General features: G+C 45.9%; 1 protein-coding gene across 4 annotated transcripts in view; it reads right to left on the reverse strand.

The window, feature by feature from the left end:
• Window positions 1-856: 856 nt before the first annotated feature.
• wdfy2 (WD repeat and FYVE domain containing 2) overlaps window positions 857-15,698 on the reverse strand; it is a 97,967-nt gene continuing 83,125 nt past the window's right edge. For 3 of the 4 annotated variants that reach the window (XM_072514202.1, XM_072514204.1, XM_072514205.1), the window contains one exon: window positions 857-2,470. In XM_072514202.1, the coding sequence (XP_072370303.1) occupies window positions 2,324-2,470 (147 nt within the window). In that variant the 3' untranslated portion in view covers window positions 857-2,323. Of the gene's footprint in view, window positions 2,471-13,058; window positions 15,425-15,698 lie in introns of those variants that run through there. The other variant, XM_072514203.1, reaches the window with a different exon arrangement.

Consider the following 15,698-nt stretch of genomic DNA (forward strand, 5'->3'; position numbering starts at 1 on the left):
TCAAACTGCTGTCTCACGTTCATCCGGCACCTTTTTCCTCCCCTTCAGCTTTCTGAACTTCACACTGGCTATTAAATAGCTGTAGCATTGTTCTTTTAAAAAAAAAATTGAGAGTATCCAATTAAGGGACAATTTAGCGTGGCCAATCCACCTAACCTCCACATCTTTGGGTTGTGGGGCTGAAATCCATGCATTTACAGGGAGAATGTGCAAACTCCACACAGACAGTGACTCAGGGCCAGAATCAATCCCTGGTCCTCAGCGCCGTAGGCAACGGTGCTGACCACTGTGCCACACTTTCATTACATTGTCCTAAGTGGATTTAACTACTCATTTCCAACTCTGATACAGAATCGAGATTTCCAGCTCTGATACAGAATTGAAAACAGAAATATTAATCTATTTTCTCTCCTAACTGCAACCGATCAATTTAAGATTAGTTATTAAATATTTTAAAATGCTTCCTAGTTATTGATCTAACTGCTGTGTCACTATGAAACCATAGGGCTGGTTTAGCACAGGGCTAAATCGCTGGCTTTGAAAGCCGACCAAGGCAGGCCAGCAGCACGGTTCAATTCCCGTACCAGCCTCCCCGAACAGGCGCCGGAATGTGGCGACTAGGGGCTTTTCACAGTAACTTCATTTATAGCCTACTTGTGACAATAAGCGATTTTCATTTCATTTCATTCATTTCATAAAATAACAGTGATTTCAACACTGAATATTTAACATTTATTTATTTCATGGTTATTCCCACTGGAATGAGGAGATTTTTAACAGTGGCCTCTTTCCACAAGCAAGGTCTTTGTTATTCTGAAATATTGAGAGTGTGAATGTTTAATGCATTCATAAGAAATTCCTTTGTCAACTAATTTTAATAGAGATGTAAATACATTTCGAGTAGGTTACCTTTCCTGTTACAAGTGAGCAGAATACCACCACCACATTCAGAATTCATACAGTACCACAGGTCTTCGGAGGTCCAAGAGATTCCATCAGCCTACTGCACAAATAACTGGCCATATTTATGCTCATCAGTTGGATATCCTTTTGCAGGGAGTGAGTGATGTAACTGATGGGTCAGCAGGATCTGTATTTGTTTTATTTATTTGTTTTTTTTAGTGTATTCAATTCTTTTTTTCCAATTAAGGGGTAATTTAATGTGGCCAATCCTATCCTGCTCATTTTGGGGCTGTGGGGGTGAGACCCACGCAGACACTGGGAGAATGTGCAAACTCCACACGGACAGTGACCCGGGGGTGGGATCTTACCCGGGTCCTCAGTGCCGTGAGGCAGCAGTGCTAATGACTGCACCACCATGCCTGCCCCTGAAGGACCTGTATTTAGGCAACGGACATTTGGCAACAGAAGTTTGGACACTGTTTCAGAGGAAGGTGGAAGGGCCAGGATCGACCAGTCACAAAGGCACGTATAAGGGTTGCAGCTGTTGAGAGGCAGATGTAAGGTTGAAGATGGATAATGTTGCAGAATTGGCAGGTAAGGGCCCTGGTGCTGAATGGGGTGTAGGGGTTCCAGATGTCAGAAATCCTAGCAAATTAGCAAGTGTTCTAATTCAGCTGGAGTGTGCTTAAGGGACAAAAGAAAATCAAAGATCAAGGAGTGAAGTTTGCAGTGGGGTCTGAAATGAAAGCTTTGGTCTTGACTGTTGGTGTGCTGGAAGTCGTGACGTGGCACATGAGACTTGTGGTGGAGATAGAGGAACAGGGAAGCATGTGGAATTTACAGGGGAAGTTGTCAAAGGAGCAAAGGGCAAAGAGAAAGCCTTCAGGGACTATAGATATGACAGCACAGGGAAATAAAGAAACGGTATTGCTGAGAACTAGGCAAGTTCTACAGTGTTGGCCAAAGAGGCCAAATGCTGTAGATAGATCAAGGATATTAAGGATGGTGCACAACATATGCAGTCAGAGAATATTATTCAGTACTTGCTACAATGCTCGAGGTTATATAATTCTTTTTAAAAAAAATTACAGTACCCAATTCTTTTTTTCCCAATTAAGGGACAATTTAGCATGGTCAGTCCACTTGCCCTGCACATCTTTTTGGGTTGTGGGGATGAGACACTGGGAGAATGTGCAAACTCCACACAGACAGTGACCCGGAGCCGGGATTGAACCCGGGTCCTCAGCGCCGTAGTCAGCAGTGCTAACTACTGTGCCACCATGCTGCCCTAAGGTTATGTAATTCTAACAAACATTTCAAACACATTTATTTTGATTGCCAATACATTGATATATTCACAATTTACATACAAGACACACATTGAAGTTCTGAACTGAATTGGAATGTGTTAATTGTTAAATCAATGCAGGGTTACAACAAAACCTGGTATACAATATTTTTGGAAAGATTTATCAAAACATACCTGCATCAGTTTAAAATAAAAGCAGAAAATGGTGAAAATGCTTTGTTCTGATAAAATGTCATTCGTCATCCTAAAAGGTTGTTTCTTTTGTAAAAAAAAAAACATTTTATTAGGGCATTTGTAGTTTTTATAATAATAACGATAACAGCAACATAAGCATGGTACATAAAACATTTCCATCCCTATCACGTTCTTCGCACCCCCAACAATTAAACAATAGCCTAACCCCCCCCCCCCCCACTCTAGATTTCTGCCCCTACTGACATTTTAATTTTCTCCAAGAAAGTCGACGAACGGCTGCCACCTCCGGACGAACCCCAACATTGACCTCCTAGGGCGAACTTTATTTTCTCGAGACTGAGAAGCCCAGCCATGTCACTAACCCAAGTCTCTAATTTCGAGGCTTCGAGTCCCTCCACATTAACGTCAGCCTCTCTTGCCCCCTGGACTCCCGGCTCTTCCGACACTCCAAAGATTGCCACCTCTGGACTCCGCACCACCCGTGTTTTAAGTACCGTGGACATAGCCTTAGCAAAATCCTGCCAAAACCCTCTAAGCTTTGGGCATGCCCAAAACATGTGCAGCACGGTAGCACAGTGGTTAGCATAATTGCTTCACATGAGAGGTGTAGAATAAGTGGGAGGCTACGGCCGCCGTTGAAATACCACTACTCTTATCATTTATTCACTTACCCGGTGAGGTGGGGAGGCGAGCCCGGAGGGGCTCTCGCTTCTGGTCGGAAGCGCCCGGGCGCGACCCGCTCCGCGGACAGTGGCAGGTGGGGAGTTTGACTGGGGCGGTACACTGGTCACACCGTAACGCAGGTGGCCTAAGACGAGCTCAGGGAGGACAGAAACCTTCCGTGAAGCAGAAGGGCAAAAGCTCGCTTGATCTTGATTTTCAGTACGAATACAGACCGTGAAAGCGGTAGTAGTTACAAAAGTTCGGTAGCGCCTACCCCCCCTCCCCCCGACTATGCTCCAACACCACTTTCTTCACTCGTGGGATTTTACCCGCCCACACAAAGCCCCAAATCACGGTTTCGAATAGGCCCTCGGGATAAAGATGGGGAGACACTGAAAGACATACAGAAAGCTAGGAACGACCGTCATTTTACATTCGGTATCCTCCACGCCAGTGACAGCGGGAGCATGTCCCATCTCCTAAAGTCCTCCTTCATTTGTTCTACCCAAAAGGTTGTTTTTCTCTCTACAGATGCTGCCAGACCTTCTGAGTATTTCCAATATTTTCTTTTTTAACTTCAGATTTCTAACATCCACAAGCTTTTGCATCAGTTTTATTGTTTTATCAGTTGGTGGAACTGAAACCCAAATGACAATCTTATTTCATTGCATAGAGGTATACAATATATACATTACACTTCATCTATGTGCAAACAATTCCTCCACCTACAAATGCAACAGTAATTTTGGTCACATTAACACATTAAAGTACCTTAGTCTATGTGGAATCTGTAATTTAAGTTCCAGTGCCAAACTCTTGTAAAGCCTTTCTTCTGGGGCCTAGTACTTCATAAGTTGGGTATTTGTGGTAAACCACTGAACATACATTACATGTATTACGGTACACTGCCAGTGTACTCCAGTCATTACAGTAAATCCTGGCCTGCTGGCTCCACCCAGCAGGCTCTGTATAAAAGTGTATGCTCTCCTGCACTGCCCCCATTCTTGGGTCTAACTGCCGGAGGCTTTACATCTAGCATAATAAAGCCACAATAGTTCACCATTTGTCTCGTGGTCATTGATGGTACATCAATTTATTGTGCTAGAATTTTGAAGATGAACGTCCTACTCAAGCTGGATCGCCTGGAGCTGAACCCACACGCAGCCGACGCCACAGCGACGTTCGAGCACTGGCTAGCCTGCTTCGAAGGATATCTCAGACCCACAGAAGCTCCAACTACTCTACGCACGGGTGAGCCCACAAGTCTTCCTGTTCAGTCGGGATGCTCCCACCTACATGGAGGCTTTAGAACTACTGAAAGGACAGTATATCAGGACTGTAAACCAGGTGTTCGCCAGGCACCTCCTGGCCAAGAGAAGGCAACTGCCCGGGGAGTCTCAGGACAATTTCCTGCGTGCCTTGCGGCTACTTGGCAGAAACTGTAGTTGCCAGGCGGTGTCGGCAGTCCAACACACAGAGCTGCTGATCAGGGACGCCTATGTCACCGGCATTAAGTCCAACTACATCCGCCAGCGCTTATTAGAAGGAGGTACACTCGGCCTCACAGAGACTGTACAGCTCGCGAACTCCTTAGAAACGGCCTCCCGCAACCTGGAGTCCTACACCTCCGACCGCGCGGCACCCTCGTGGCCGTCATGGGCCCCGTCATCATCCGACCCGGGTGCACCGCACCCGTGCTGCGCGGCAGCCAGCTAACTCCGGAGGCCCCAAATGCTACTTTTGTGGCCAGAACGAGCACCCCAGACAATGTTGCCCTGCACGGAGCGGAACCTGCAATGGGTGTGGTAAGAAGGGCCACTTTGGCACCGTTTGCCAGGCTCGATCGGTCGCAGCGGTTTCTAGGCTCAGCATCGCTACCGCTACATCCCCCATGTGCGACCCAGGGGCGCCGCCATCTTCGCCGCCACCCGCGGGCGCCGCCATCTTGGACGTCGCCCACCATGTGCGCCCCCTGGGTGCCGCCATCTTGGAACGCACCCCAGGACCCCTGCTCGCCTGGCCGTACGCAGGCCGCCGATACATCCACCACCTACTGCAGCTCGCCTCCATCACCCTCGACCAGTCTCGGCCTCGCAACCGCTACAACGACCGTACGGATCAACGGGCACGAGACGACCTGCCTCGTCGATTCCGGGAGCACAGAGAGTTTCATACACCCAGCTACGGTAAGGCGCTGCTCCCTCCCGGTTCTCCCCGGGACCCAGAAAATCTCCCTGGCCTCCGGTTCCCATTCCGTACAGATCCGGGGGTACTGCGTTGCGACCCTCTCGGCACAGGGCGTAGGGTACAGTAACTTCAGACTTTACGTCCTCCCCCATCTCTGCGCTGCCTTGATACTGGGCCTCGATTTCCAGTGCCACCTCCAGAGCCTCACCCTAAAGTTCGGTGGACCCCTGCCCCCCCTCACCGTCTGTGGCCTCACGACCCTTAAGGTCGATCCACCCTCGCTCTTCGCGAAACTCACCCCGGGCCCAGGACAGGACCTTTATCAGGTTGGAGGTCCAACGACTTCTGCGGAAGGGGGTCATTGAGGCCAGTAACAGCCCCTGGAGAGCTTAAGTGGTGGTCATGAAAACTGGGGAGAAGCACCGGATGGTCATCGCCTAGTTAGACGATCAACCGGTACACGCAGCTCGATGCGTACCCCCTTCCCCGCATATCTGACATGGTCAATCAGATTGCGCAGTATCGAGTCTTCTCCACCATTGACTTGAAATCTGCGTACCACCAGCTCCCCATCCGCCCGGAGGACCGCCAATACACGGCATTCGAAGCAGATGGCCACCTCTACCATTTCCTTAGGGCTCCCTTTGGCGTCACCAATGGGGTCTCGGTCTTCCAGCGAGAGATGGACCGAATGGTTGACCAGTACGGGCTGCGGGCCACATTCCCGTATCTGGATAACGTCACCATCTGCGGCCACAACCAGCTGGACCACGATGCGAATCTCCAGAAATTCCTCCACACCGCTAAACTCCTTAACCTTACCTACAATAAGGAGAAATGCATTTCCGCACAACCCGCCAAGCCATTCTTGGCTACGTTGTGGAAAATGGAGTCCTGGAGCCCGACCCTGACCACATGCGCCCCCTCCTGGAACTCCCCCTCCCTCACTGTCCCAAGGCTCTGAAGCCAAGCCTGGGATTCTTCTCATATTATGCCCAGTGGGATCCTAATTATGCGGACAAGGCCCACCCACTCATCAAGTCCACCACCTTCCCCCTGACGGCTGAGGCCCGCCGTGCCTTCAATCACATCAAGGTGGTCTAGGAGTCTCCCAGTCTCCCGCTGGCAGGAGGTCCTCCCCAATGCGCTCCACTCCATCCGGTCGCTCCTGTGCACTGCTACTAATGAGACCCCTCAGGAACATGTGTTTGCTTCTCCAGGAAGTCCACCTCCGGGGTCTCGCTCCAGACCTGGCTGACAGTTCCTGGGCCCGTCCTCCTCCTCCATGCGAACCCGCAGTACGCCTACGTGGCACACCATGATGGGCAGCAGGACACAGTCTCCCTCCGGGACTTGGCACCCACTGGTTCCCCATCCACCATCACCACCCCCCCCCCCCCCAAATCTCGTACCGTCTTCCCCCTCTCCGGTGGCGACTACCCCCACACCGTTCCCCCCCCCTCCTCCGGAAGCATGCGAAGAGCCATAAATCAGACCCTCTCGTCGAAAATGTCCTCCTCCTCCATGCGAACCCACAGTACGCCTACGTGGCACACCATGATGGGCAGCAGGACACAGTCTCCCTCCGGGACCTGGCACCCACTGGTTCCCCATCCACCATCACCACCACCCCCGATCTGGTACCGTCTTCCCCCTCTCCGGTGGCGACCACCGCCACCCCCGCCCCGGCGGCGCCCGTCCCCCCCACCGGCTCAACTACTGGGTGAAGGAGAGGACAACACGCTCGCGGAATCGCAGCACCCACGTCGGCGCCCACACCAGAGCCGGGGCTGAGGCGATCGCGGCGGAAGGTCCAAGCCCCTGACAGACTCAACCTGTAACTTCGCTTCACCCCCGCTGGACTCTTTTTTTTTTTTTTAAAACAGGGGGTGAATGTAGTAAACCACTGAACATACAATACATGTATTACGGTACACTGCCAGTGTACTCCAGTCATTACAGTAAATCCTGGCCTGCTGGCTCCACCCAGCAGGCTCTGTATAAAAGTGTATGCTCTCCTGCACTGCCCCCATTCTTGGGTCCAGCTGCCGGAGGCTTTACATCTAGCACAATAAAGCCACAATAGTCACCATTCGTCTTGTGGTCATTGATAGTACATCAGTATTGAAAAATATTTTTTAAATTTTAAAAATAAATAAATTTAGAGTACCCAATTATTTTTCCCAATGAAGGGCAATTTAGCGTGTCCAATCCACCTAACCTGCACATCTTTGGGTTGTGGGGGTGAAACCCACACAGACACAGGGAGAATGCGCAAACTCCACACGGACAGTGACCCAGGGCCGGGATTCAAAGCCGGGTCCTCAGCGCCGTAGGCAGCAATGCTAACCACTGTGCCGCCTTACAGTATTGAAAAATAATGATCAACTATTAGGGAAACCCATTACTAAGTTAACATTATTAATCATATGCATGAGATTGGATTGGAACTTGACTTGCATTGTCCTGAAGGCTGCTTACATTGGTCAGATCCTGATCTAGCTGCACTCTGGCTGCCTAATGATGAACTGGATAGACCGTGGGGATTTTTTTACTCCGAAAATAAGTGAAATGCTCAACCAGTGTTTTAATTGGTTGATATGGTCGGCACGGTAGCACCGTGGTTAGCACTTTTACTTCACAGCGCCAGGGACCTGGGTTCAATTCCCAGCTTGGGTCATTGTCTGTGCAGATTCTGCACGTTCTCCCTGTGGCTGCGTGGGTTTTCTCTGGGTGCTCCGGTTTCCTCCAGCAAGTCCCAAAAGACCTGCTTGTTAGGTGAATTGGACATTCTGAATTCTGATACCCGAACAGGCGCCGGAGTGTGTCGACTAGGGGATTTTCACAGTAACTTCATTGCAGTATAATGCAAGCCTACTTGTGACACTAATAAAGATTATTATTATAGGAAATTGCTGAACTCAATCACATTGACACGGACAGTGACCCGGATGAAACCAGGGTCCTCGGCATCATGAGTTAACAGTGCTACCACTGCACCACCCCCACCAAAATCCACTCCAACGGCACGTCACTCCACTTTTAAAAAAAGGGGAAACCAGGGAATTACAGATCTGTTCGCCTAACATCTGTGGTGGGGAAAATGCCGGAGTCTATAATCAGGGATGGAGTAATTTGAAAAACTTTGGTTGATCAGGGAAGGTCATGCCTGACAAACCTCACTGAATTTTTTGAAGAGGCAACTAAGATAGTGGACTTAGGAATGTCAATGGATGTTATTTATATGGAATCACAGAAGGCATTTGATAAATGGAGGGCAAATTATTGCTATGGTTAGGAAATTGGTTGAGTGGCAGGTGACAGAGAGTGGGGATAATGGGTAATTACTCTAATTGGCAGGATGTGACTAGTGGTGTATTACAGGGATCTGTGATGGGGTCTCAATTATTCACAATATTTATGAATGACTTGGATGATGACACAGAAAGACATGTATCCAAATTTGCTGCTGATACAAGGATAGGTGGCATTGTAGACAGTCTAGATGGCAGCATAAAATAGCAAGGAGATATTGACAGACTAGGTGGCTGTGCAAAATTGTGGCAGATACAATTCAACGTAAGCAAGTGTGAGGGTATCCATTTAGGATCAAAAAGAGGTTAAGTACAGTGGATGTCCAAAGAGACTTAGTGGGTCAGGTGCATAGATCCTTAAAATGCCAGGAACAAGTTGCAGAAAATAACTTTTTAAAAAGGCTAATGGAATGCTAGCCTTTATATCTATAGAGGATTGGCGTATAAAGGTTCAGAAGTTATGCTGCAGCTATACAAAACCCTGGTTAGACCCCACTTGGAGTACTTTTGAGCAGTTCTGGCAACACAGGAAGGATATTTTGGCCTTGGAGGGAGTGCAATGTAGGTTTACAAAAATTATACCTTTTTAAAAAATAATAATCTTTATTATTGTCACAAGTTGGTTTATATTAACACTGCAATGAAGTTACTGTGAAAATCCCCTAGTCGTCACACTCCAATGCCTGTTTGGGTAAACTGAGGGAGAATTTAGAATGTCCAATTCACCTAACAGGCACGTCTTTCGGGACTTGTGGGAGGAAACTGGAGCACCTGGAGGAAACCCACACAGACATAGGGAGAACGTGTAGACTCCGCACAGACAGTGACCCAAGCCGGGAATTGAACCCGGGATCCTGGCGCTGTGAACCACTGTGCTAAGTTACAATGAGAGATTACACAAATTAGGCCTATTTTTGCCAGAATTCAGAAGTTAAGGGGCGATCTGATTGAAGTATTTAAGATATTAACAGCGAAAGACAGGGTTGATGAAGTATTTTCACTGGTTGGAGATTCTAAAATTAGGGGGCATAGTCTAAAAATTAGGGCCAGACCGTTCAGCAGAGATTTCAGGAAGCACTTCTTCACTCAAAGGGTGGTAGAAGTTTGGAACTCTCTCCCACAAACAGCAGTTGAAGCGAGAACAGTCGTTAAATTTAAATTTGAGAAAGATTTTTAATAGTTTAAGGGATATGGGCCAAAGAAAGCTAAACGGAGTTAGGCCACAGATCAGCCATGATCCCATTAAATGGCAGAATAGGCTCGAAGGGCTGAATGGCCGACTCCTGTTCCTATGTGCAAACAATTTCATGAGATATGTATTTTCTACTGCAACATCTCCATACTTACTTTTAAAATTTAGAGTACCCAATTAATTTTTTCCAATTAAGGGGGAATTTAGCGTGGCCAATCCACCTAGCCTACACATCTTTGGGTTGTGGGGGCGAAACCCACGCAAACACAGGGAGAATGTGCAAACTCCACATGGACAGTGACCCAGAGCCGGGATCGAACCTGGGACCTCAGTGCCGTGAGGTAGCAGTGCTATCCACTGAGCCACCGTGCTGCTCCAACATCGCCATACCTTTTGATCTGGTCACGGGTTCATGTCCCACTTTTTTTGGTCTTTGATCAATAATTCAAGCTAAGCATTGAGTATTGTAGAAGCGGTGACCTCCTGCTTCAGAGATGTTAAAAACTGAGGCTACGTCGGCCTGTCCAGGTACAAGAGGATGTTTACCGTTCATTTTTAAAATTTAAAGTACCCACTTCTTACTTTTCCAATTAAGGGGCAATTTAGCATGGTTAGTCCACAGACGCTGTGTGGCAGCAGTGCTAACAGTGTTTAAGATTCATGACTCCATTTGAAGAGCAGTGGGTGATGTTGACACGAAAATAAATTATAGTTTGACATGCCACCCCGGTAATAGTCAATTGTCTTCCCTTTCCTCTAGTTGAGGGAAGAAGAGTTAATGTTCTGAAGAATAATATTCAGCTCCATGTCACTTCCAAAAGCTTACATTCCCAGCATCACTTACAGGTCTCACTTATCTCTGAAAATGGCAACGGCCTATTTTTATACTTCAGGTAGTTTAGGTGAAGGCATGCCAAATATTTTTCATTTTATTTCTGGTAACAATCACTTGACGCAGCCATGTTTTTTCAAGTCATCTTTGTGCAAAGCAAGTGCAACCCTAATTCCATTCCTAATCGGTTCTTCATAAGTTATCTATAAGTCTGCAGATCTATAAGTTTGCAGATGATACGACTGTGGTGGGTCGTATGTCAAACAACGACGAATCAGACTACAGAAGGGAGACAGATCACTTGATTGCATGCTGTCCTGAAAACAACCCCTCTCTAAATGTTGGAAAGACCAAGGAACTGATCATCGACTTCAGCAAGCGGAGCACTATCCTCCCTCCCCCTCCACTCCCCCCTCTCCACTCCCCCGGGCTACATCAATGGCTCCGAAGTGGAGGTGGTTGATACAATAGTCAAGAAAGCCCAACATCTTCGATGTCTACATCAACTTCTACAGGCGTGCCATAGAGAGCATCCTATCCGGCAGCATCAAAGCTTACTATGGCAACTGCTCGGTCCAAGATCGCAAGAAACTGCAGAGTGTGAACTCAGCATCAAACAAGCTTGCCATCCTCCCATTGATTCTGTCGACACCTCCCGCTGCCTCAGGAAGGCAGACAGCATTGTCAAAGACCCCTCACACCCAGGCTTTGCCCTCTTCCAGACCCTTCCATCAGGCAGAAGATACAGAGGTCTGAAGACCCGCACATCCAGACATAGGATCAGCTTCTAGACTCAACGACTCTCCCTCGGACTGATCTGTTCCCTGTAAGAACACTATTCACGATGCTATATGCTGCTTTTGCTCATGTATTGCTTGTTTGGCCCTTGTTCCGCACTGTAACCAATCACCGTTTGTTGATGTACCATTTGTCAATGTACTCTGTCGATTATTCTTTTGTCTACTATGTACATAACGTGTACGTTCCCTTGACGGCAGAAAAATACTTTTCACTGTACTTCGGTACATGGGACAATAAATATCGATCAATCAATAACCTTCATTCCCCCATCCCCATTGTTTTGCATTATTTTAAATATGTTCAAACTCTCCTGCCAAGAGGAAGTACTTTAACACTGGCCAATTTATTCTTTGTGGGTGATATGGTAGCACAGTGGTTAGCACTGTTGCTTCACAACGCCAGGGTCACAGGTTCGATTCCCGGCTTGGGTCACTGTGTGTGGAGTCTGCATGTTCTCAGTGTCTGCATGGGTTTCCTCACACAAGTCATGAAACACGTGCTGAAACATATAGGGGCTGGTTTAGCACAGTTGGCTTGTAATGCAGACCGCCAGCAGCGCAGGTTCAATTCCTGTACCAGCCTCCCCGAACAGGCGCCGGAATGTGGCAACTTGGGGCTTTTCACAGTAACTTAATTGAAGCCTACTTGTGACAATAAGCAATTATTATTATGTGCTGTTAGGTAATTTGGACATACTGAATTCTCCCTCTGTGTACCCGAAGGCGCCTGTGGCGACTAGGGGCTTTTCACAGTAACTTCATTGCAGTGTTAATGCAAGCCTACTTGTGACAATAAAGATTATTATACTGACCACTACTGTATAAGAGGGCTGGGTACCACCGATTCTCACCACTCTACTTCTCCAGATCTCCAAATCCTTCCTGTGTTTTGCAAATCATATCCATAGAGAAATCAGACAGCTGGTCACTACAACAAACACAATTTTTCATGCCTGAGGAATAACTGGGTGATTACGTGCACTTTGTCCTAATTTAAAGGTAGCAGACAGTTACATAGAGCATTCCAAAAAGTTAAAGTTTGTTGGCTTTATCTAAAAGTAGCTGAATCACAAAGGGGAGAAAGTTATCCTTCAATTATACAGAGCTTTGGTCAGACCCCCATCTATATACTGCACTCAGATTTGGGCTCTGCACTCAGGAGGGGGTGCAGCAAAGATTCACCAGGACAATCAGGGGTTAGATGGTTAAATAATAAAGGACAGGTTGCTAAATGTGGTTTGCACTCCTGAGGGTAGAAAATTAAAGGGTGATCTGATCAAGGTGTGTAAAATGTTGAAAAGGTTAAATAGGGTACCTCTAGTGGAGGAATCAAGAATCCAGGGACGTAATCTTAAAAGTGAAAATGGGAAGCACTTTTTCCACATAAAAGGTATTGTAAATCGGGCACTCTACCGTGTCCCAAAGTCTCTAGGTCTTGGGTGTCAATTGGAGTTTTAGTAAGGGCATCAAGGGATTATAGAACCGGTTTAAGGGGCTGATTTGGTCTGCTCCTGTTCTTATGTAAATCTGTGCATAATTTACTCTCCAGAATATTGTGCGCTTAAATTGGTTATTACTGGTTTACGTTGTGCTTTATTGCAATCTTTATTCCTTATATTAGATAAAAAAGTACAACAGATAGAATGAAGATTAATTGCAAGCATTCAAGTAAAACCGTTTTTCTTTAATGTGTGTAATACATAATTTATGAATACTACCAAGCATGGACATTACCTGATTTCTGAAGGCAAAAGAAAATACAAATGACAAAGGATTACAGTAATCAAACATAGCCTGGCCAATATGAATGATCACGTCCCTTGCATTGTAGAGAGGGTCTATCATGAAAAGTCACAATTCACTGCAGTCTCACGGCGCCGAGGTACCAGGTTTGATCCCGGCTCTGGGTCACTGTCCCGTGTGGAGTTTGCACATTCTCCCCGTGTTTGCGTGGGTTTTGCCCCCACAACCCAAAAATGTGCACAGTAGGTGGATTGAACATGCTAAATTGCCCCTTAATTGGAAAAAATGAATTGGGTACTCTAAATTTATTTTAAAAAAATGAAAAGTCACAATTGTTACTGTGCACAAACTATCCCCCACTTGTGTCAACACAACAACAGCAACTGTGCTTCAAAATTATTTCGTGGATGTGAATCACTATGGAAATTTGAGGATGTAAAAGGCACTATTAGTCTTTTATTCTTCAATCATTCACTCGACCCCACCCAGTATCCCAAAATTGCTACAAAGGTTCAGGTGGGAGAAGAGTCCCTCTCTTTAATGAAGGTGTATCCGCAGTCAAGACTGACACATTTGAAAATATAGCACACAGCAAATCCCTACAATAATTTTGTGAACAGAAAACAAATATATTGGGTTGCAGGAAAGTGTGAGGGATTGCAAGTGGAGTCTGATGTGAACCAAGCAGCAACTGAACCGCTTCCTTCTGTGCTCAAATTTCTAAGACTTCATGATTGGAGGCACCAGTCACAACATCAAACTTACATCCTAATTAACAAACCATCCAGGCAAAGGCTAGGTCAGCACCAACATTTAAATCGCAAATGTGAAACATGGAAATAAGTTGACCGGAGTCACTGAGAATCTAAGGAATGTGGTTAAAATTGCGACAATATTTTCTGGAATACAAGAAATGTACTGTAATTTAAAAAGATACTTGTGAAAAAACCCAGCCTGTTGAACATTTGCCTACCAACCAGAAGGTTGAAAGTGCAAATTCCTTGTTGGTCACCATGCTACACCCATTACTGATCAGAGTGGGTTCGACTAGATCACAATGTATCACCAGACTGTAACACCCATTACTGATCAGACTAGGGTTCGACTAGATCACAATGTATCACCACACTGTAACACCCACTTTTGATCAGAGTGGGTTTGAATAGATCACAAGACTGTAACACCCATTACTGATTAGTGGGTTTAGTCAATTATCTGAATTTATCAGCAGACAGCAGAGAATGAAAGAAAAGCAGACGTCAAAAGGAAGAACATGTTGATTTGAAAATCAAGGGAGATGCTCTCTATACAGCTATTTTGAGCGATTCATTTGAAAGAAGCAATGAGGACAAAGATATAAAGGGACAACACGGAATACAAAATCATAGAGTACATTTTTAGTTTTTGAGCATCAAAATCCTATTCTATGTAAAGCAGCCTTGACAGCAAGACTGTGTCAGTTGTAGTAAACATTGTTGAGTATCTGTTGCGTTGACTTGTTCGGAACTACTGTTTATCCTACAGACCCAAGTTCCATCAAACATGCCAAAAGAGCTCCTATTTGTATATTTATATCATTTACATCTTACAAGTTCAAGAAAACACCCACGTTTTCTCATAATCCACTTTTGCAGACGAGATTATTGGATTAACTATTTAAAATCGGTGAGGACAAGTGGAATGTGTTTAGTCCAGAAATGTCATGGTTTGAAATGGAGAAAATGAATATCTAGACAATTAGGCCTTCAATATTTCCTTCGTTGTCATTTTGTCTTTAGTATATGTGTTTCTTCTACTGTGGAATAAAGCCCAAATTATCAGTCCAAATTATATCTCATACACAATGAAAAATGATTTTAAACAAACCCACACAGCATTACAGTTATTATAAAGAACATTACCAAAACAGAATGCATCCTTAAGGATAGGGTGCTATTGTGAGTAACAAAAATCAACTGAAATACAAAAAAAAAACCCAAGACAGACAAAAAATATCAATGCACTTTAAAACGCACGCATGCACGCACACACACACACACGAAAACCGTCCTTTATTCCTCATAGCCAGGGGCTTCCTGGATTCATTGCACTTTAGGCTCATTAAAAATTGTTCAAGGTTTGGAAGGTCGTTTTGAAAAATATCAAATTCCTTTCTGTTTCTCATCGAAGCCATCACTGTATTACCATTGCCGACTGATCCTCCACGTGTAGACTAGCCCATTCGACAGAATCCCTCATCATGTCATCAAGGGCATGTCACGACACCACAGGAGTCATATCCCAGAGCTGTGGGAGGGTGGAAGTACAATCACCATTCCAGTTAACAAATTCACAAGATTTGTAAACCTGCTTGCATATCAACACTCTGGGGCATTAGCCCTATTTAGTTTCAGCACCAGTAACTGTATCATCACTATGTTCATAGAATCATTATAGTGCAGAAGGCGGCCAATCAGCCCATCAAATCGACACTAGCCGTTGGAAAGAGCACCCCACCTAGGCTCTTAGTGGCTCTTTTTAGGAATTTAACATGACTGGACGCAAGTTAAATACTTGGGAC

The sequence above is a fragment of the Scyliorhinus torazame genome, chromosome 8 (genome assembly GCF_047496885.1).
Source record: "Scyliorhinus torazame isolate Kashiwa2021f chromosome 8, sScyTor2.1, whole genome shotgun sequence".
In the NCBI taxonomy this organism is placed as follows: domain Eukaryota; kingdom Metazoa; phylum Chordata; class Chondrichthyes; order Carcharhiniformes; family Scyliorhinidae; genus Scyliorhinus; species Scyliorhinus torazame.